Consider the following 21,751-nt stretch of genomic DNA (forward strand, 5'->3'; position numbering starts at 1 on the left):
AATTTTTTATAATCATTTTTGGAATAAACCATATCCTTTTGTATAATGCATTTATCCTGACAATGTCCACGTCATTTTCTTTTTAATTTTGGAGCGTATTTAAGCAATTATTCTGTAAACTTTTATATGTTTGAAAGAATTAAAAAAAAATTCGACCTTGGTCTTTAGAATAAGCAAAATTACCTCGATCAAGGCATTCGAAAACTCTTTAGTTCCCGAGTTAAAGTTTTTCTTTAATTGACTATATATAATGCTTCGTAATATAATTAATACGAACTGAGGAAAATGTATCAATATACTACTCAAATAAAAACGAAAGTCAAGAAAAAGATGAAAGCGGAACTCATTATTATAATTAATCTCTCTCTCCATCTCTCTCTCTCTCTTAAAATAATTTTCAATGACATTACATGCATTTGAGTTATTATTTTATACTGATAAATGAATGATTTTCTTAGATCACAATTTTAAGGCAAACAGACAAGCCTAAGCCATAGATAAAAAAAACCGGGAAGAATAAAATGATGTTGATAAAATGTATACATAGTGCAGTATTGATTAAACCCCCGCAAAATATCAGTCAGTTGTATAAAAAAATGTGTAAACATGTCAACAGCTGAAGTTGATAATATAATAATGGAAGCATTGACGTGGTACAATACGCATGTATTGAAATCATATCATTTATATACATTATTAATAAAAAATACTGTGCTTAGTTTTGCGATCGTTTGTTGAATTTTTAATAGATTTATACAACTTTATTGAGAAGTGTGTTTAACTATATTGATTTTAAATAGAAAACTTTTACCCTCTCTCTCTCTCTCTCTCTCTCTGTGGTGGTGCAATTTTGATCGTGCATGGCTTTTATTTGTACAACGTTATTGTTTTATATCGAAATCGATATTGTTTACAAGAAAAAAATTGAAGTACATTGTATCATATATAAATATGTTTTGATGTTTGATAAATAACAAGTGATTTGTGGCTAAGATAGCGCTAAAAATCCCCTTTGCCAATCGATTTGTTATTAAGTTAGATTTGCATCTATTTCTTTTTTACACTTGTTTGCCCGTTACACGTGTAATCCAGGGGTTAAACGGCCAAGATCGATCAGAAACTGGACGCCTGCCAGATTTTGCACTCCATTTGTATTTACGAATGTTTTCTTCCTTGTGTGCGCACTAAAAGATTATGCATCTGCAAAATCGCTTTAGCAGTCTCCACGGGCGCACGGTAAACTCTGCTAGGTCGCACTGGCTCAATTTTAGCTGGATGAAAAAAACAGACCGATGAAAATGTTGGCGGGTCATGCGTTGGGCAAAGGGGTAGTTTGAAAGGTTGACCTCTTGACATGACTGTGCCGGTTAATTACAATGATCGTCTGCAACTTAGCTACCTATGGCTTTCAAAATCCATAGCGTTCGGACGAGTGCTCCCTGACCTTTGTAGAACAATTTACACAGGCATTTCAGTCAATGAGATAAGGCAAAGTTCGTGAACTTTTTGCAAATAAAACGGGAATATTTACTGATGCAGAGTACAATTGCTTGCTACAGGGCTCGTGTGCAAAGTGGCGAAAAAAAAATTTCCTTCAAGAAAACATATAGTTTAACAATTTATTTCCAAAATATACCAAATATTGACAAGAAAAAAGACGATAAAAGTCAGAAAATCTTGTCTGTTTTATCTTTGATCTGCGAGAGAAATGATAAAAATCATTCAAGTAACACGTAGATTTCGTTGGTTTTGTTACTATGAATACTTTGTGTCCATAACAATCTTCTTCATGATATACAACACATTAGTATAATTGGTTAATATAAGAGTATTTTAACAGAAGAGAACAAAATCTAAAAAAAAAAAACCAAACAAACAAAGAAAAAAAGATACAGATATAATTGTTAATCTAATGACAAGATTCGTAAGGCAAAAACATGAGGTAGACAGCGTTGTTAACTTAAGAGTCTTGACTACTGTATGCAAACATTCAGGCGATGTGTATCAAAAATATATTTGACCCGTATTTTGTTGCTGCTAATATATTTCAGTTTATGTAAAAGATTGGTTTTGACGAATTCTTACTTTTAAAATTATCTCGTGTCCAGAAAATATGTTTTCAAATATTTTTTGCCTTTTTTCATTCAAGACCATTAATCTATTTAAAAAGATGACTTTTTAAGTCCAACATACTTTAATTTGACAAAATAGACTTATCTTTATATCATATTAAACATATCGGTTACGAAGCCATAGAAATATAAATATTTCATTTCAAAAAATTCCAGTATACACGTATTATCAATGCATCACATTCACACATATTAAACAAATGGGAAAAATACATTAGTACGCCACAAGATAAAAGGATAATGAACATAGTCGATTTGTTGTTGTGAGCTCCCTGAGTTTAGTCATACAATACCACAAAATATCAATATTATCAAGAAAGAAGCAAATTATGATCCTTTTTATCGCTTGAATCAATGCGATAAAAGAAAAAAGTCATAACTTTTGTTTGTTACATTACTCACAGACACACATACAATACAGGTAGTCTAGATCCATTCAAAAAAATTCTTTCCCCAAGGGTTAAAAAGGGGGAAGAGCCTTGTTTACAGATAAAATTAGATCTTCGATGTTTGTTTTGCAAGTATGTATTACATGAAATGAAACTGTTAATAAACAAATGCGAAAGGAGCAAAGGCCAATAAAAGAAGAGAAACATGGTTAAGAAACGGCCACTCAAAAAATTTAATTTCGTACATTGTGTCAACAGTGTTTTAGCCTATAAATCTGACGAATTTCAACGAGGTCCCGTGGGTTGTGTGGTTTTCATTGATTACTATTAGCTGCCCATGACACGTCGACCTAGGAGTAAGTGATTGATGATTCCATAAAATATCACTTGATAACAAACATTGCATACGAGCATACCTGAGAGAAGGGAAAGATTTATCAAGACACACACAAAAAAATTGGACAAGTTATTTCCGTTAATAAACCAACAAAGAGAACTGACCTATTAATATAACCATAAAAGTGCGCCTATGTGTTATATAACATGCAACGAAGCTTTGCTGTCTCTGTTTTCAACGCTGCCACTTCTACCCGTAGTTTCAAATTCTCTTGCTCTAGCAAAGCAGCCCGTATAGCTATTTCATCCTCTTTCGCTCTTCGAGCATCCCTTGATCTCTTCGCAGCTTCGTTGTTCTTGCGTCGTCTTTCCCAATAGGCTTCGTCTTTTTGCTCGTCTGGAAACGTCCTGGCCCTTCGTCTGCTACTTGAGTGAGTTATCGTCTGCCCAGAACTTGTGCTGGGAACCGAAGGGGTTGGGGCACGACTGAAGGATGAAGTGGTCGGTGTATTTGGAGCACTGTTGTGTTGTGGATTATAGGAGGTAGAGGTACCCGTATGTGAACTGGTGGCAGAAGCACTAGCTAGGGTGCTGGGTTTCATGAGACTTCTCTGAGATTCTGAATGTTGATCATGCTGAAGACTTCTCAGCTGATGTTTGTATAGCTGCATTATGTCTTCACTACTAAGATTAAGTCCCTGCAACATATTCGATTCTATTGTCTGATATGGGTTCATTCCAAAACACCCGAACGGTACAGAAAGTGGCTCCTTGGGATAAGCCTTGAATGGACGCGATGACTTGTTCGTTGCTTGGGACGCAATTCTAGGGTCCATAAGAGCAGCAATGGCAGGGAAAGACCCACACATGCTAGCTGCTGCAACCGACGGAATAGCACCCGACTGAATAGCTTGAACAACACTTGCTATTCCAGGGTTAAACGTTTGATTCGGAGAGGACATCCTGATGTCATATTCTCTCTTGTAATTATTGTGGTTAGAATTCCCATTGCAGGACGAACCATCCTCAAGGTCGGAGAATTTTTTGTCGTCCCCGTAGCTCACGGATCCCCCTTGCGTAGATCCGGGGGAGTTCGGGGAATCGGTGCTCGAGGCCTCTGCTTCACAATTTCTCCGTTTAAAGGAAAAATCGAGAGGGGAATCGGCGGATTCTTCCGAACAATAACTACTTGTTTCATCTTTGATAATTTTGTGTTCAATCGAACCGTTGCCGTTGCACATGCTTGTCTGTTCATCTGAGGTTAAACCAACGTTGTGTAGTAATTCTCCATGAATATCTTTGGATCCATTGTTAGCCATTGCACGTGACAATTTCTCTGACCACTTTATTTGATATCCTTCCACAAATCACCCTTTTGACGTAATTATTCATTAGAGCTGAAAGGAAAAAAATCTTGATTATATTTCGTATGTGTTTTGTATTTACGTCGAATAAAACAAACATATCCTATTTGAAATATGTTATGTATACAAAAACATACACAGTTCAAACACATGCTCAACCTTACCACTTAGAATGACTCATTTGACAATCCCCCGAATTTTTTTTATTTACGATAGCGAATTACTAAGACAAATCATTCATTTTTTAAAAAGCTGAAATAAATGGCACGCATTAATAATTAACCGACAATTTAATCGATACAAAAAATTTTCAACAAAAAAAAAGCCCTAGATGCAGCAGCCAATACCTACCGTTTGTATGTAGAGTACAAACATTGATCACGTATGACAGTGTATATCCATGGTATATGTACAATTAACAATCTTAACACGCCCTTGAACTGCTAACGTTTTACGTTCAAACATGCTCGTTGTTGCTTAACATATCCTAATGTTTATGTTATTAAACTTGACGCTACCGAGAATCCCCATATGCATTAGGCATATCACGTAATCCTGATTCTAGCCGTCCAATCGCCATCTCCGCGGACAAGAGGGCATGTCCATCGCTTCACTCATGCCTCGCATTGCCAGTAAATCCCGCCCCCTATTGGTCAGTCGGAGAAATGAAAGTTGCGTAAGATGCAAAGCCATAGGTTAAAGCCTCGTTTCCATTCCAGAGTACACTGTCGTTCATTTAATGTAATCTTTTGAGAAAGAATAACATTGCGTGTCACTCGTTTGAACACGTTTAGATTTAGCCTATACAAAAAACGTTCTAAATGATGCGAATCAATAATTCCAAATGTTTATTCATCGGGCAAGTTAAGAATTTTATCGCAGGGAAAAATATCTACTTGATTTTGAAGAAAAAAAATAAGAGAGAAGAGGAAAGGGGGAAAAGGAAGAATGGAGAGAGAGAGAGAGAGAGAGAGAGAGAGAGATAGATTAACATAAACAGCAAATGACCCGTGTCACACATTAAAGCGTGTTCTTTTTTTCGCGACCGCCTTTAGTTACATTGTATGGTGTATTTGGACATTTCAGAGCTTTAGTTTGGGTCAGGTCAGAGGTGTATATTTTTAGCAGGCCTGTCATATCGCAATACTTTATCAGTTTGAAGAAAAGCGGCGGCTACCTCGTTACTCAGAGGGAGATACAGAGCAAATCCCCTGACCAGGCTTTTACCACGCTGAAACATTCCGAACAGAAATGAAATATAGTACAATATCTGCACAGACAAACGCTATTTATTTCTCTGCTATAAGTGGCCATTTGCTTTTTTTTTCTATGAAGATTGCCTATTTTTGTCAGATGCTGTGTTGAATTTTTTTTTTACTGCATATGTGCATAGAATACTTTTTCTTTTCGAAGAAAAAAAGGTAGAGTAATAAAAATAAAAAAATATGTTTTAATGATTTTTAATGATTACCATTCCTACATTGCATCTATTTTAAATAAAAAATTAATAATTAATAGAATTAATGATGTTAAAGTACTATTAGCAAATACAAGTACCTTAATCTGCTGTTCATAAATGCATCCTTTGAAATTCATGTTCGAACAACATTTTTCAGTTTCCAAACCATTTATATATGTACTTCCAAACCAAACACACAAACTCTTGTAAACTCTTTAAAAATGTCCAGTTTGAAAAAATGGGTGGTTGAAAATAAAATTGTTTCTAGTGGACCGTCTATGAAATTGTGTTCGAAGCCTATTAACGCGCTTCCGATGGTTTGAAGAGGTTATGGTGTAAGTCCAGGAAGGTTTGTGTACATAATAAAATTGTTCAAACTATATAGTCAGTCATCGAATGTAATGTTTACTTCCTTATCATAAAATGAATTCCATTTCTTAGAAGGTTATGAATTCCAAAGGAAGAGAAAACTTTTTATTAACCAATGTTGCGAACAATTCCGTGTTATGCCAAATATTTCCGTGCCTGCGAGATGTTTTGAAAATTCAGAATTTGAATGTTAATTATAATTGTATTTTACTTATCGAGAATAAACCAGATATGATGCAATGTACCTTATAAAATTATACAAAGTGAAAAGTGCAGTAGTATTCAACCGAGGCAATTGTTAATATTATTTAAAAATGGACATGATTTGCTTGACTAAATAAATAATTACCAGAATGGGATCCACAATTTTAGTTTGAATAAATTGTAATTTGCAGATTTATGCACCTTACAATATATTTCCCCGTACTTTCTTAATTCATAGAAAAAGATTTTATATTATTTGTAAATGGCTATAACATGTAAATATATATATCTCTTAAAATCATTGTAATTTTAAAAGCATATGTATAATCAAAACCCGGAAGTCAACATTTTATCACAGAATATTTTGTTTCCATTTTTTCTTTTACTGAGATGAGAATTTGATTTTTTCCGCATAATTTGTAAATCTTGAATTGAAAATAGATAGTATTACTGCTTTTATCAGAAAATTGAAAGTTTCCATTTCTATTTCTTTCCTTAAATGATGTTATCCTCCCTTGACTTCCCTCTACAATCTTACACTCTTAGATATGATGATCTGAATTTCTTACGTTATCGTCTAGTTTCGATTCTTCCCCTCGACTTGATATGTAATATTTCCAATATCTAGTTAACGGTCACTAAAAGGGAAGTTCATAACAGAAAATCAAATAATTTGACAATTTTCTGCTTTCATAAAGCTTGAAATTATGTTATATAGACTTGTTACTATATAGCTTTACTCGTTGACCAACATTTTCTAAAGACTGGAAAATGGGTTTTCAAAAGTAATGAGATTATAGATAAATTCTTCATTATTAATAAATTATTTTGTGTGTTTTTTTGTGTATGGGGTTTTTTTTTTGGGGGGGGGGTTGTTCTTTTTTTTTGGGGGGGGGGGGGGGCGGTAGATATCCGCCTGAAAAAACAAAGAATGAAAGAAATTATACATGTATGTCAAAACTAACTTGTGTTCGTTTACATTGATTTAAGGATGTCCTGTATATATACATCCCTTTTTTGTACTTTATGAAGCACAGAGTGACCCTCCCCTGACCATATAAAGACATGTTAATAGTGTTCATGTAAGGCATTTCTTTGAAGTTAAGAGTAAATTTCCCTGTCATTTTCCTCGTAAAATTACGCTCCGCTTCGAGACACACATTACAGAGTGGCCTTTTAACTAGACTCCCCAAAACGGTTGTTCCGATGGACGGATAGAAGGAGTACACGATAGAGTCGGCAGCAGGAAAAAACAACAACAACAAATAATCTAGCAACCATGTAGCCAGTCAGAGTTGGTTTTAAAATATACAAACATCTCCATCTGAAGAAATATGATTGGGAATCCTCAAACGTCGAACCAAAAAAAAAAAGCATATAGAAAACAAAAACACAAAGTAAATACAATAGCCAAAAGAGACTAGCCAAACCCCACTTTCTCTCCCCAAAACCTTGATCATTGGTTTATATTAAATTTAGCTTTCTAGGAGAGGGAAAAAAAACTTTTTTTGTGAAATTCAACATATGCTGTAAGAAATATTATGAAAAATGACAATAGCAAACTGTCAACCGTCTCAAAATCCATATATCATCAAATATATTGTTTGAGTATATATCCATTGAGTATATATCCATTGAGTATATATCCATTGTTTGCTTGTTTGTTTAGTTTGAGTTATGGTGTCCTTTTTGGGGTTTCTTATTTCAAATAAAAATGATTATAATTATCATTAATATAGTTACGGCTAGAATTAGGGATTTGAGTTTAAATTGATACATCTTTACCCAGAAAAAGTCATTTTTCTTTAAAATATTCGTAACACACAAAATATTTTCTTTTAATTTTTTGAAATATAGTAAAAAATGTTATTATTAAATCATTGTGTTCAAGAAAATGAAATTAGGCCAAAACATACGTATTGGGGATAAAAATGTCGAAAACAAATATCTTAACATATCAACCAAAATACCCATATTTATATCCTGTTTAAAGTCTGCCTTCTGGCAAGCGATTGAAAATTAGATTATAAATATTTTATGGGTATTTTCAGTCAAAGGAAAAGGGAATGGAGTGGGAGAATTTCGATTTGCTGCTTTCTTTTGGCAGGTGACAATACGAACAAGTCACCGCGATTTTTTTCCGTTTTTGACCCGAACAGTGTGATCGCGCCCACTGAAGCGTGACCCGTGTGTTGAGTTAATTTTTCACGGAACACGAACCAACAGAATCGCTTTTAGTCTGCGCATCGACGGCTGAGCGGCTTTTTGACGAAGTCAGCCCGAATCTGTTTGGACGGCGGACAGCAGGTAGTCTCCACACGTGTATCCGTGCAATACGTTTTAATGGCCTTAATATGACACCTGAGAGAGACATCAGCTCACATTTTGCCATTGTCCGCATGTTATTTTTACGAACAACATTGTTCCAGAATTGTTTATAATTTATTTTTTATGTGTGCTTTTTTTCAAATATTTAAAAACGGTGTTATTTATTCACAGAATAATCAGACACATAGAAATAAATCTAAGTATCTTAACAATTATGTTCACAAAAATTTGCAACCCTGTTTAATTTTTTATAAAAGCTATTTTTCATAATTTTAAAAGGAGTAATAATATTGTCAATTGTGCTTTTATATAGATTCATTTTTTTTTCAAAAACAACAACGAAGTTCTACGAAGAATTTGACCGGAAGTGGAGAGTTTTCAAGTACATTTGTTGACCTAGTTTTACTACAAGAACAGACATGAGGTGCTCGTTTTTCATTCCCCAAGATTATGATGGTTTTATTCAGTCATAATGTAATGCAGAGGGTCATTTAAAGGCTAACTAAAGATGGAGCGATATGAACTACCAGAAGGTATTCATCATATTGCCCCGCCACCTAGATGTGTACGCTGATAATTTGAACAGAACATGAGCATCAAATGATTGGAGAGGCAGGAGAAATCGACATACAAAGGACTCTCTCTCTCTTTAACTTCTATCGAATTCATCTTTTTTAATGTTCTCGCCACCAAATTCGGTCCTGTCCATTTTCAAAATTAATCAGAGATCATTGAGAAATGCAGATGTTAAATTTTTAGGCTGCCGTTCACAGAAGGTCAGTTGGCTTGGGGGACAATTGTTGCAAAACCATGAATCATCGAAATGGCTGGAGGCATCAAAATGAGATAGTTTCTCAAAACTCTGCCTTTTAATTTATAGATTGCAGCTTTTAAAACATCGTTTGTATTTGTAATCGTCAGAAGATTTACAATTACAATCATCAAATTATTTAAAAATATGAGACGTTTATTTGTAAAAAAAAAAAAAAAAAAAAGTTTTTAAGTAGACTTTCCCTTACAAAATACCAATTTGTTCAGCATAAATTGTAATAAAAAATGTTTTGATGAGAAATGTTTACTATCCCTCTACGGCCTCTCTTTTTTGCATAAACTTACAAACATGTACTATTCATGCTGGAAATAGTTTATTTTATTGTTTTTGCTTGAATGAACTTCTCTGAATAATTAACTACACTCCCGTAAACAAGGATTTCTAATTAAACATGTATCCTTTATGATGAAGATATGGCGCTTCTTTTGATGTTCAGGATAAACCATTTTCACGCAAGGTGAACAGTTTTTTCCATAGCAAAACAGTTGTAAATCTTTAAATAGACATTAACCTTGCTCTAGAGACAGCTTGTTACAAATGTGTACACAAAAAATATACATGGTCACAATCGTTACATCATGTATGGCTCAATTGTAGCTCTTAAAATGGAAATCGACCGAATTCCGTTATTTTTATGCAATTATCTAATAAAATGACAAGTATATGAATAATAGTCCTCCACGAAGTGCTTTGTTTTATGGTTTCGTTTACCGCCCTGCGCCATAAACTGATACACAAGCGTTTACAATTGTGTAAGAAGCAAACATTGCTCGCTCATCTACAAATGTATATACAGTATGTATTACTTATTGTGTCCATGATATTGACAAATAAACAAGACATTTATGGACTTGTAACACCTGGATACACTACAGTGTAGAGCCCAGCAATGCAATGACATGCCAATTGTAACGAGCCTCAGTTTTCTGACGATATGTTTGGATGAAAACAAGAAAAAAAAAGCATCGAATTTCATTGAAAAATAGAAAACACCGTGCGTGAAGAATTAAAAAATTGTATCAGGAAATGTAGCAATTTGTTGCCGCCCATTTCTGATACTTGTTTGGATTAGTTTAAAATGTACATTGTAAGCTTAATATACTGGATAATATTTTGGGGGTTTTTTTAAAACTGCAAATCATAATTATCTTCTTTTTGTGTTTGTGTGTGGTCATTTTTTAATATTTTACAAAAGTTAATCAATGGGCTTTATAAGAGAGATAACTCAGTAACTATGCGGGAAAAAAATAGAAGTTATTAAAATATATTTATAAAATGAAAACTCTTTCTAAATATACTAAGTTTACATATAAACACAGTTATGAAGTTTTATTTAGAGGGTTTTCAATTTTAATATAAAGCATGATTTACAGTTATACATTACAATATCGGCATACTTATCTTGGTACTTACCACATAGATAAGAGTTCACAAACGTTTAAAACAGACCATCTGTGTCAGCGCACCCGGTATTAGGAGCCTCGGTGTTTTACTAGCAAAATGATATTACATTGTAATTTAAAATGATACAACATATATTCCATGCATGCGCGACCACTATTGATTGATCCATTGACAACATATGTCAATTAGGAATGGCGTCCAAAAGAAACATAACGTTAATCTATATTATAACAATAACACTGTTTAGTATTACAACTTTGTAAGGCAGTTATAGTCTGGTTTTGGGGGGTTTTCTTTTTCTTCTTTTTTTATAAACATCAGATAACAATATCATATTAATCTTTATTCACGTAAAAAGGAATTTAATACCACGTGCATAACAACCGGTTTTTTTTCTATTAAAAAAAAAAGGTTTAGCACACAAAGCAGGAAGCTGTATACTATTGAAAGAACTGTAAGGAAATGAAATAAAGGGGGGTTTTCTCGTAATACATGTACTAGAAAATACTAATTTTTATGTTTTGCCTTGTTTTTTTGTGTGGATTGTCAAAGGAATAATCTTTTAATCCTTTTAGGTTTTTCTACTTATCCAGTCAAATTAGTTAATGTACAAACATATGATAAATTAATTTTATATTGAATTAATAGTAACGGAACAGCGACAATTCATATTAAATGTAGCACTTATAGGTCAATGAACGTCTTACTTGATCAGCAATATACTTTTGTTTCAATTATTTTTTAAAATGTAACGTCAATTAGGGCTTGACAATTTAAAAGCTGATCGGCTGTTTTGTCATGTCCTTTTTTTAACCATTTTGATTGTCGCTCTAATGTGTGTACACTTCACTCGAGGAGCATTGACAAGTATAATACTTGTGACATAACCATTTCTCCTTTAATTTGGTTTCCTGTTTTGATATGTAAAAATACAATCAATAAATACTTATAATAACTAACAATTAGAAATTATATTATGAATCATGACTAATGAATGTCCACAAACCATATTGCCAGACAAATTCATAAATTATTTCCGCAATAAATCGGTATTGTCTGCACTTGTATATTATAACCATCCAAAGAAAGGAATATGGTTCAGTACCATTTACGGCATGGTACTCATAAGTAATGATGGAGATGACCAAATCACTGTAATTCAAAATAGCAATGACTTATATATTGCGGACAAATTAGTAAACAGCACTATTGCACACTATTTAAAGCATCATTACTTCAAAACTGGACAATATATGTTTCAATTATTTTGAAATTGTTGTATAAAGGAGTTATTTTGCGAATATTGAAATTGCATTGGATGTTTTTGGATAGATTTATAGAACATTCAATATCATTGATAAACATTTACTTCACAAAATAGTTATGTAAATAACCTGTTCAAACAGGTGTGATATTAAATTGCATTTTAAAAACATATTTTTACTTTACTTAATTTTTCTTTTACAAGGTTTGAGATCATTTTATCTGGTGATTATTTTTCATTCAATAAACCCGATGGCGTCACAATTGAAGATGAATGCCAAGCAGCAATTGTATTTTAAAGCGTATTTCTCTAAATGACCAAAACGTATGGTTACATGACCAGTACAATTAATGATGGTAATTAAGGCGGTCACAGGTGTGTATCTCATAAATAAAGAGCAAAGAGCTGACGGTACAGGGTTTATCAACGAGTTGCACCATTCCATCCTATCATTCCACCAAGACCCCTTTCTTGTAAAATTCTTACAGCAAATGTTCACAATTTCACTTGCATGAATTTCAGAAAGCATTAAATCAAAGTAAACTTTTAACCCTTTTTTGGTCAGCTATTTGATCAAATTAGTTAACTTACATTTTATCGTTTGCTCATGCTATATATCATTCCTTCATTACAAATCTAACATAAAATTATTGAGTTGGCCTTGAGGTTGCTTTGTTTTAAACGATCGCGACAAGTGATGTATTATATCAAATGTTCATAAATAGGCAATTACGCCGAAAACGACAAACTGTGATAGCAATGAATTGTATTATAAAAAACGACGTAAAAATTAAATCTTTCAAATGAACTCAGTTATACAATGAACTACTTTTGATAACGTTAGAGATAACCAACGTAATATATTCAAGGCTGAACAGTAGAGCAGAGTAGTACAGAAATGAGTGTAGTCTCAAATCAAACTTATCATTGAATTGGTATACAAATAATATATATAGCTGTCATCGCAATATCCGTGCCCCCTTACGATAACATATACATCAGTGAAATGACAGTTTAATTTGTATTTAACAAAATAGGGGGGTCCAGTATTTTACAAAATATCTGAAACGTTTTATCCATTTTTATATCAAATTTTAAATTGCCTGAGACATAATTCCTTTTTTCAATATCAAAATTATCATTTATTGTTTCACTGTGAATAAGACACGAAAACCAATTTTCATAGTAGAAAAAAAATGAACGTATTTCTTTAAGTATATCATGCAATATTTCAATAAGGATAATTGATTGTATTAATTAAATTTTGATTACACACAAGATAGTTTAATTTATAGTTCATCTTTCCATTGTTTGGGGGGGGGGGGCATCATATATTGCTAGAGTTGAGATAAAGGGATGTAGTTATTTAGTATGAAACATGTTTTTTTTTTAAACACATGGACTTGTATTCGATTACGAGTTAGGGCACGGCTACACCTTAAAATCATCCATCTTTTTTTTTAACTTATGAACAATACATTTCCTCTGCAGATAATTAATTTTGGTTCGATATTCTTAATTCATCAGATGTTATTTTTTGTTGATTTTTATATCTGTATTCTTCACAGTGTATACTTAAAAAAAGCACATATTTCATACAACGTCAAAAGGTGTTGCCAGTAGACTTTGACCATCGAAGTAATAAAATTACATTTTTTTATTTTTCAGATTCATTAGGCATCATGCCATGGAAATAGTAAATTTTATGAACTTATTGGCTATCGATCACTTTTGAGAGACGACCAAAAATTGGACACATAACCATTAAAATGTAAACGAAAGGTACATGCACCCATCTCATTACACAACGGAAGCTCTATTCAAATTTCCTTCCGGAATAGTGATGATAATAAAACCGGTTTGGTAAACGTTAACCAATGGTCTTGCTTCTGAAATTAACAACAAACGACAATTGCTGATGTAACAGGAAGAATGAAATGTACAATAGAAGGTCTTCATTAAACACACTTTGTTTCAACATTATATTTGAACTTAGATAAGTATCACAAGTGATGATAATGATGTAGATAAAGCTACGTACTGTTTTCTATATCAATGAAGACAGATACCACATGACAATGCATCTTCAGTTGGCAACCATGACCCATGGCCAAAATTAATTTATGTATTAACTACAATACAGTTTTGTAATGTACACTTCATATCAAATTTATATCAATATGCTTTTATCGAAGAGTTTATAACTTTTACGTGTAACAGTACAAGCTGTGCACGGTGACACTGAATCCTATATAAATATGCGATCTAGGATGCATATTGCTTATCGCGCGGTGAGAATGGTTTATATACAACTTTAACATGATGTGAGCAAACAAATAAAATATTCTCCTTTTTTATTGATTGTTTATTAATGACGCTTAAACTAATTTTTTTTTATTATGGTTTTAGATTACTTGCTGGGGGTAAAACAACTTTTCATCTAGTTGGTTTATAACTCTATAGATTTTTACCTACAAGCGTGTCACCATGTATTTCAATGCACTTTTTAAACAGAACAAAAATGACCAACAACTTATTCCCCATTTACATATATTCCCTAATGATTTCTAAAGCGAAAATGTCACACGTAAAAATTAATCTCTATATTCAAGCAGATGCTGATACACCTGTATATATTACATGAATACTATACGTCTTGCAATAAACGGAGAACTCATTTTGAGCACAATTTCACATTCCATAGCCATTAGCAAGATATGTTATACTGCTTTTACTCAGCATGACAATCCCTTTTTTTATTGGATACCTCAAATCTGCTAGCATGCGTTAACCATAGAAAATGTTCTCATAGCTAAATACTTACTCATAGTAAAAGCCAATCATCCTTGCCTGCGTTGATGATGTGGGTTTATATACCTCCCGTAAAGAATAAACTTCCCACCTCTGATGTCCTCTACCAAATAAAAGCCTTAAAAAGTGGACATTAAATTAAATGCAATGGACTTGTTTGACAGGGGAGACCATGTCATCATCTAAATTGTTAAGACATCTGCGCATTTCGTCAAGGGAAATGTGCATTACTGTATGAAACAAAGAAATCTTTATTTGAGAAGCAGGGGCAGCGGAAAAATCTCAGCAGCCAAACGATCAGATCGAGCGATCAGTATGTCACGACCAAGGAACGAGGGGGCAGGCGCGGGTCATCCGCCCCGCCTCACCGGACATACACACTCAGATACAGTGGTCATTATATAGTATAAAAAAAATAATGTGTTTTAATGCAAGATCGAAAAATCTCAAATCTAGATAGCAGTGAGAATGTTTGACCTGAACAGTAATAGCGATATAAAAAAAAAACACAAGTTGAAAAGTTTATTTACGGTCAATTGAAGCTGACCGAAAAGTGACCCTCAAATGACCATGTTTCTGTCCTTATTGGAGCTAACTGCCAATGCCGCTCGGTTTTTGGTATTGAAGTTGTAATACTTGAAGGAATATTCTCTTAGGCATCTTGTTTTGATAAAGACAAACAGGAATAATAAAAAAAGCTAGAAAGAGAGATCCATCTTCTTACAATTATTGAAGAACAACATATTACATTTAACCCTAATTGGTAGCTTCCTCTTTAGAGGGCCGATGTGGTAGAATGAACGCTGGAATGATGTGTGACATCAGCGAAATGGTTCTTGTGAAATTCCTAGACAGACTTTATCATGCTGATAGATAATGTAACTTTAGCTTCTATAGATAAGCTCCTAGCTTTGTGTTATTTTTTCACCAAGTATTTACCATTTCCCGTGCACTTTAGCTGACCCGACGGACGAGGTGAAATGTCCATAGTTGTAATACGACCGAATTTAAACTTCACGCAGTGGTCATGAACTTTTTTCAGTACGTTTCAACAATTGAATAATGACCTAGGATCATCCTTTAATTGCAAAAAAGTTTTGATTCCTGACTAAGAGAATGAATCATTTAGTTATTTTTAGTGTAACTTGAGGTATGCTTCTTATATGGGTGAAATGTGTGCTTTCTTTTATGTGTACCAAAACCAAAGGGTCAACTGGTTAGGTATATCAATGGAAGATATGTCGATTTACCTCATCAAAAGAGACACCCGCAAAACCACCTTAATTGGTGTAAAATCTGTATAAAATTTATCCTATTCAATCGAGTCATTACCGTATCTGATTTCACAAAATGACTGGTTCTTTTGAAAAACATGGAATGCTGAAGCATCATATTGAACAATATTGAACAAGGCGTTAAAGAGGAGATTAGCATCAACTTTATATTCAGTTTCATTGAAACCGTCTCTTGAAAAAGCACGGGTTTTTTTTTTTAAAGAATGGACGCGCGACCACGACGTGAAATAACATGACCAAGTAAGGAAGGTGCTTATTATCTCAGAGCCACAAAATCGATAACAAGATGGCCATTCCTACCCCTTCAGCCAGTGTCTTGACCATCGAAATCGATCAAAATGCATGGGAAAACACAGATAATAAAAATGAAATCAGCGCCTCGCAAGATATGTCGTCATATGCAGTTTTATTTGAACACGATACACAAAAAACGCTAGCTGTAACAATTCGAATTTTTTTCTTTTAATTTTTGTTTCAAAATGTTATAGTTTGTGAGAACTACTTTATGGCTGTATATAAAATGAAAATAAAGAATACGTTTAGAAAATTTTATTAAATTATTGGTCTCTTCACCTTAAGAAAGTATTCTAATTCCACTACATCAAATAATATATTTTTTCATATCAAGTCTTGATGAAAGTGAACAACGTATATATTAATAGTTACCCAGGACCAGCCATTCAATGTTGTTTGATTTGCTGATTCGATAGGTATTCTTGTTTTTGTCGTCCTGAATATCTCAATCTGTCGTCTCCATTTTTTGTAGATAAAAATATATTATCACGTGACCAATCAAGGTGGAGTTTTAGAAGAGTCGAAATGTGTAATTTGCGAGAAAATAATTAGTCTAAATAAGTAATTAAATGAAGTAAGGTATATTTTCAACATTTTAACGATGAAAAAATTCGCCATGTATACCTTCATTTAAGTAATCTAACTTGAAACCGGGAATGTACAAATGAAAAATCTTGTAAGAACAAACAAGACAGAAAGATCAAGCGATAAATATTAGATTTTTGAATTTATAAACACATGTATGATATTTTGCTGTAACTTTCCACTCTCTTGCACACTTGTATTGTTAAGGCCATGTTTCGTTCAAATAAACAAAAGATACAAAAGATTTACATGGGTGAGTTACTTTGAGAGTATGTGTTTACCGTGCAGAGTCCATACTCGGTTTAAAAATTTAATTTTAATAATCGTACATAAAGAGTACAGAGGAATGCACTCAGTTCATAAAAAAAAAAAATGAAGATCTGAAATGCCAGGCATGAATATTTTATTCCAACCACATTCAATACATGTACCTTTCTAAATTATTTTCAACAGTCATTATTGTACTACAAATACTAGTACATGAAAAAAATTTAGTAATGGTACTTCTGTTTTGAATAAATATAACACACATGTAATCATAAGTATGGAAATATCAGTATTGTAATTTTAGGCCATATATATATGAAGTTTTCGCAGCATTTGGGCATATTATCATGATAGCTTTAAAAAATTATATTTGGATAGAACGGTGTCTTTCTCAAGGACTTTCATGAACTTTTTAATGACTGTAACATTTACAAAATGAGGGTGCAAGCATTTGAAATAAACTTGATGCCAAATGGCTTGACTGGTGTTGAGTTACAGGATAAGAGAATAAAAATATAGTAATCGAAGGAACTGTATGGGGGTTTTTTCATCGTAATATATTAACATCTACCCTGTTTCTGAAAAAAAAATTGCTCACTGATACAGCAACTCACAAAATTGTATCAGTTTGAATCATTCTATCCGTGTATATTACATATTCCTTGAAATTATTTTCTTGCATTATTTAGCAGCATACAAATAACTTTAAATTGTTTATAAACTATGTATCATCTAATACGTATGCTTCTCTTTGGTAGTTCTTCGAGCTATGAAGGTAGTGATTGTTGCAACAGCAAAAAAAAAAAAAATAATAATAATAAAAAAGCAGAAAAAAGAACCCCAAAAACAAATTACATGCGGGTTAATTTTTCGATATTCTATTTATTTATCTATCTATTTTTCAATCACCAAAAAGCTCTGTATTGTTAAGGTACCTCACTACACCCAGACTTATACTTTTTAAGACACTATGTCACAAGAAGGCGATTTGAATGTTTTGTTAAACTGTCTATACCATTCGATTCGGTTGTATATCGTCGTAGCTTAGGGACCAAAGTATTTGGCTTCTGGTCCGCAGGTCACGAGTTCGAATCCACCTGGAGCTTTTGTTCTTATTTACTGAATTAAATTTTCAAAAATGTAATTTTTCATCCAAAATTGCACATTTTCTGCCTCTTTGACTTAAATACTTCTTATCAATTATGATATCTATCACAATCAAGTAATTTTCTGCTGATTAGAGAAAATATCTCAAGGTTTAGCGAACCACCTGAAAATAAATATTTTAAAAAGTTTAGCCTCAGTTTTAGGCAAAAAGTGAACACATAACAAAGGTATTTTGTACTTTTAAACACCTCATAAATACGCCCCCTCCAAGACATTATCTTGTAACACGGATCTAATAGAATATGTATCAAATTATTTATCTCAATATGTTACATGCTATCCGTTTTATTGTTTTTTTAACCTTGGCGATCTATACCACAGGATTGTCAATATTGATGTAATGACTTGTTAACAAAATGTACGCTACTAACTGTTTAAACCTTTACGTATATGAAACACTAGAGCAACAGGGCCCGGCAATTTGTGGAAATTATAACGTCATATTTTCAAGCGCTGTCAACCATCGGTACAATTATATGTTCTATAACCGCCATTAAATGCAGGCAATGCCACGAACAACTCACGGTAAAAATTCATTAAAAGTGTTAAATTATTGATTTCAGCTGCGAAGTCCATCGTCTGCCCAGCAAAAACAGGACCGCATGCCCCCTCTTCTCGGTGTAATTAGCGTTACCCCGATATCTCGTAATTAGTATCTGGACATTTCCGTGCTTCTGTACCATACGATTAAAGCCATGTTAAAAAATTGATCGATTGTGGAATCATCCACTTCAAAGTAGGGTTATTTATCACTTCTAATCCACAAGTTTTATTGTTGTTGGTTCTGAATTTTAACAATAAGACAAGCTTTGTATCTAGAAGATATCAAAGATCTTTAAAACATCATAGTAAATTAGCAAACTGGGTAAGCGGAGATCGTTGCATTACTAGTAATCGATTTGGGTACATATTCTAAAACATTGAAAACCGTTCATCGATATGTTATCATGTGCAAAAACATTAATTGATGTGACTTCCAAAAAAAAAAGAAGAAAATTGTTCAATGAATATAAGGTTGGTACATATTTGTACAGAGATACCTGAATTACTAAACACCCGTGTAATCCGTTGTGCTGTCTATCCCGACTCCTTAAATAATTTTATTACTGTCTGATCCGACAACCTACCTAGTCCGACACAAGTTTATTCGGTATATATCGGGTTAGACAGGTCGCACTGTACACCGTGATGTTATCAACTTTTTGATTGATGATACTGATAGGCAAAGGCGACCATATGGGGTTATAACAGATACGCAAAGAATCTTCACTATTCTGAACGGCCAATATATGTTTTTATTGCTTAAAGTATCAAATATATACGTGATATCATCAATTTTAATTGCCATATTGAATAAACAAATCCAGCATCATATCGCATGCTATGAAATATTACAGCGTTAATAGTTTGTGCGAGTTTCATAGACCATTGTCTTTTTAATCTAATCCCCAAAAATCTAAAACCAAGAAGCTCATAAACATGTAAAATCAAACTGTTCCAAGATCGATACCATTCAATGTATTGAGATACTATTTCACATCATTCGTTTGAAAAATTTTCCTTTAAAAACTATATTCTTGCAAGTTTGCCTATGTTAATCCATATACCAAGTTTACTGCAAAAAATGTAATTTCGTTAATACATGGAACCAAATTCTTAATGAAAAACATGCAAATCCTTTGGACTCAAAGCTTGTTTTTTTAAAGAGGGATACTTTTAATGGCTTTTTATCTTTTAATAAAAAGGAGAACATAATGGTTTAACGAACGACAAGTTCACATGAGAGGATTATATAAATCTCGCGGGAGGGCTGACCACAGAGTTCATCAGGATAAATGGCCATATTGCATGAGGTCATTATTGAGCTGCATCTGCACGGAGCTCACCCTGCTTCAACCTCTGAGCGACCTCTTGTGTTTTACTGACTGCTGTGCAAGTTATCTTTACGATGCACCGTGATGAATGGAGTTCTGACACGATTATAGACGTTTAAATACAGAGTTGGCCGGAGTCACACGTTGGTTAATGACGGAAGGCCTTACGCTGACCGTGTTTCTTCTTCTCCCTAGCAACGGCGAAAAAAGTCCCTCTCGTTCTTGGTGACCATCGATTGCCCGTCCATTGCGTCACGAGATTCAGGCAGTTGGTCCAATCCTAATGAGAAAAAATGGCCGGAATCTTGTTTTTTCCTGCAATCGAATCGATTTCGGCCAGGGCTTGAAGTCTTACAAGTGATCTAGAACATTCTTTAATTTTCTTTATTGGAAACATGTTTATTAATCATGTCACGTGATCAAGCAAGATATAACCACAAATGGTTATGTCAACAACAACAAACAATAAAATGTTTAAGAAATTCAAAACTAAAAATGTTTAGAGTATCACAAAAACAGAAATTTTCAAATTTAAAAAATAATCCCATTTCGACTGATTTTACCAATAAAAAGCAATTTCATTAAAGATAATAAAAATTCTAAAACAATGCAGCTGTAATTAGGTAGACAATGATATATCTTTATTTAAAAATATATATATAAAACAGTCTGAGAATATGCGTTTACTATTGTTGAATTGATTTAAGAGGAATAACACACCAAAAGGTCTTGCTGAAACAGGCAAATTGTGAATAATGAATGTTTCTTCATGAAAATAGAAAATACAAGTCAACGTAACGTAAGTGCATCCAATAAAGCATATATATGTTTCTTCTAGTCGTAAAAATGATAAACCGTAACATCATAGCTAAACCATTAAAGTGTATACGGCGTAATGGTATATATACATAAAACTCAACACTGTAAGGATAATGCAAGATATGCAAGCATGATTTATTAATTTGCTGAAAAATTGAATTAACCATTTGAAACCATCAACCATACCACCATTAAATCAACTGGAGTTTTATAAGGTTGAAACTTGGTTCAGCCAGTTTGAAATATTCAGAAATAAAGATCATGTTATGTAGAAAAACGTTGAACTTGTGGCACCATCGCATTTTTGGACAAAATTCTAACGACTTCTTTTAAAAATCACAGGTAAACAGTTTTAAAAATTACATTTGTAAATCTCTTTAAGCTCTTTGCGAAAAACTGTGCAAGAGCTTTGTCCGTTTAGTAGAAGCAATTAAATTCATATAAAGCTTTATCTGAGATACCAATGACTTTCTACTAAAATAACGATTTCAAAGCAGCTCATGTATTTAATATACGTGCGACTTTCCGTGGAAGTCATTTCAGTTTACAACCTTCAGG

The 21,751-nt window shown here is 33.2% G+C and overlaps 1 protein-coding gene across 4 annotated transcripts; it reads right to left on the reverse strand.

The window, feature by feature from the left end:
- Nucleotides 1-1,605: 1,605 nt before the first annotated feature.
- On the reverse strand, nucleotides 1,606-15,078 carry LOC128176496 (protein giant-like). Of its 4 annotated transcripts, none has more exons than XM_052842887.1 (2): nucleotides 14,906-15,078; nucleotides 1,606-4,254 (listed from the first exon to the last, which is right to left on the reverse strand). In XM_052842887.1, the coding sequence occupies exon 2, from the start codon at nucleotides 4,174-4,176 to the stop codon at nucleotides 3,049-3,051; it is 1,128 nt and encodes a 375-aa protein (XP_052698847.1). In that variant the 5' UTR covers nucleotides 4,177-4,254; nucleotides 14,906-15,078; the 3' UTR covers nucleotides 1,606-3,048. The 4 variants fall into 4 exon arrangements, with proteins under 4 accessions (XP_052698847.1, XP_052698848.1, XP_052698846.1 ...); XM_052842888.1 differs by lacking the exon at nucleotides 14,906-15,078 and adding an exon at nucleotides 10,827-10,905; XM_052842886.1 differs by lacking the exon at nucleotides 14,906-15,078 and adding an exon at nucleotides 5,779-6,028.
- Between the last annotated feature and the right edge of the window lie 6,673 nt (nucleotides 15,079-21,751).

The sequence above is a fragment of the Crassostrea angulata genome, chromosome 3 (genome assembly GCF_025612915.1).
Source record: "Crassostrea angulata isolate pt1a10 chromosome 3, ASM2561291v2, whole genome shotgun sequence".
Taxonomy (NCBI): Eukaryota; Metazoa; Mollusca; class Bivalvia; order Ostreida; family Ostreidae; genus Magallana; species Magallana angulata.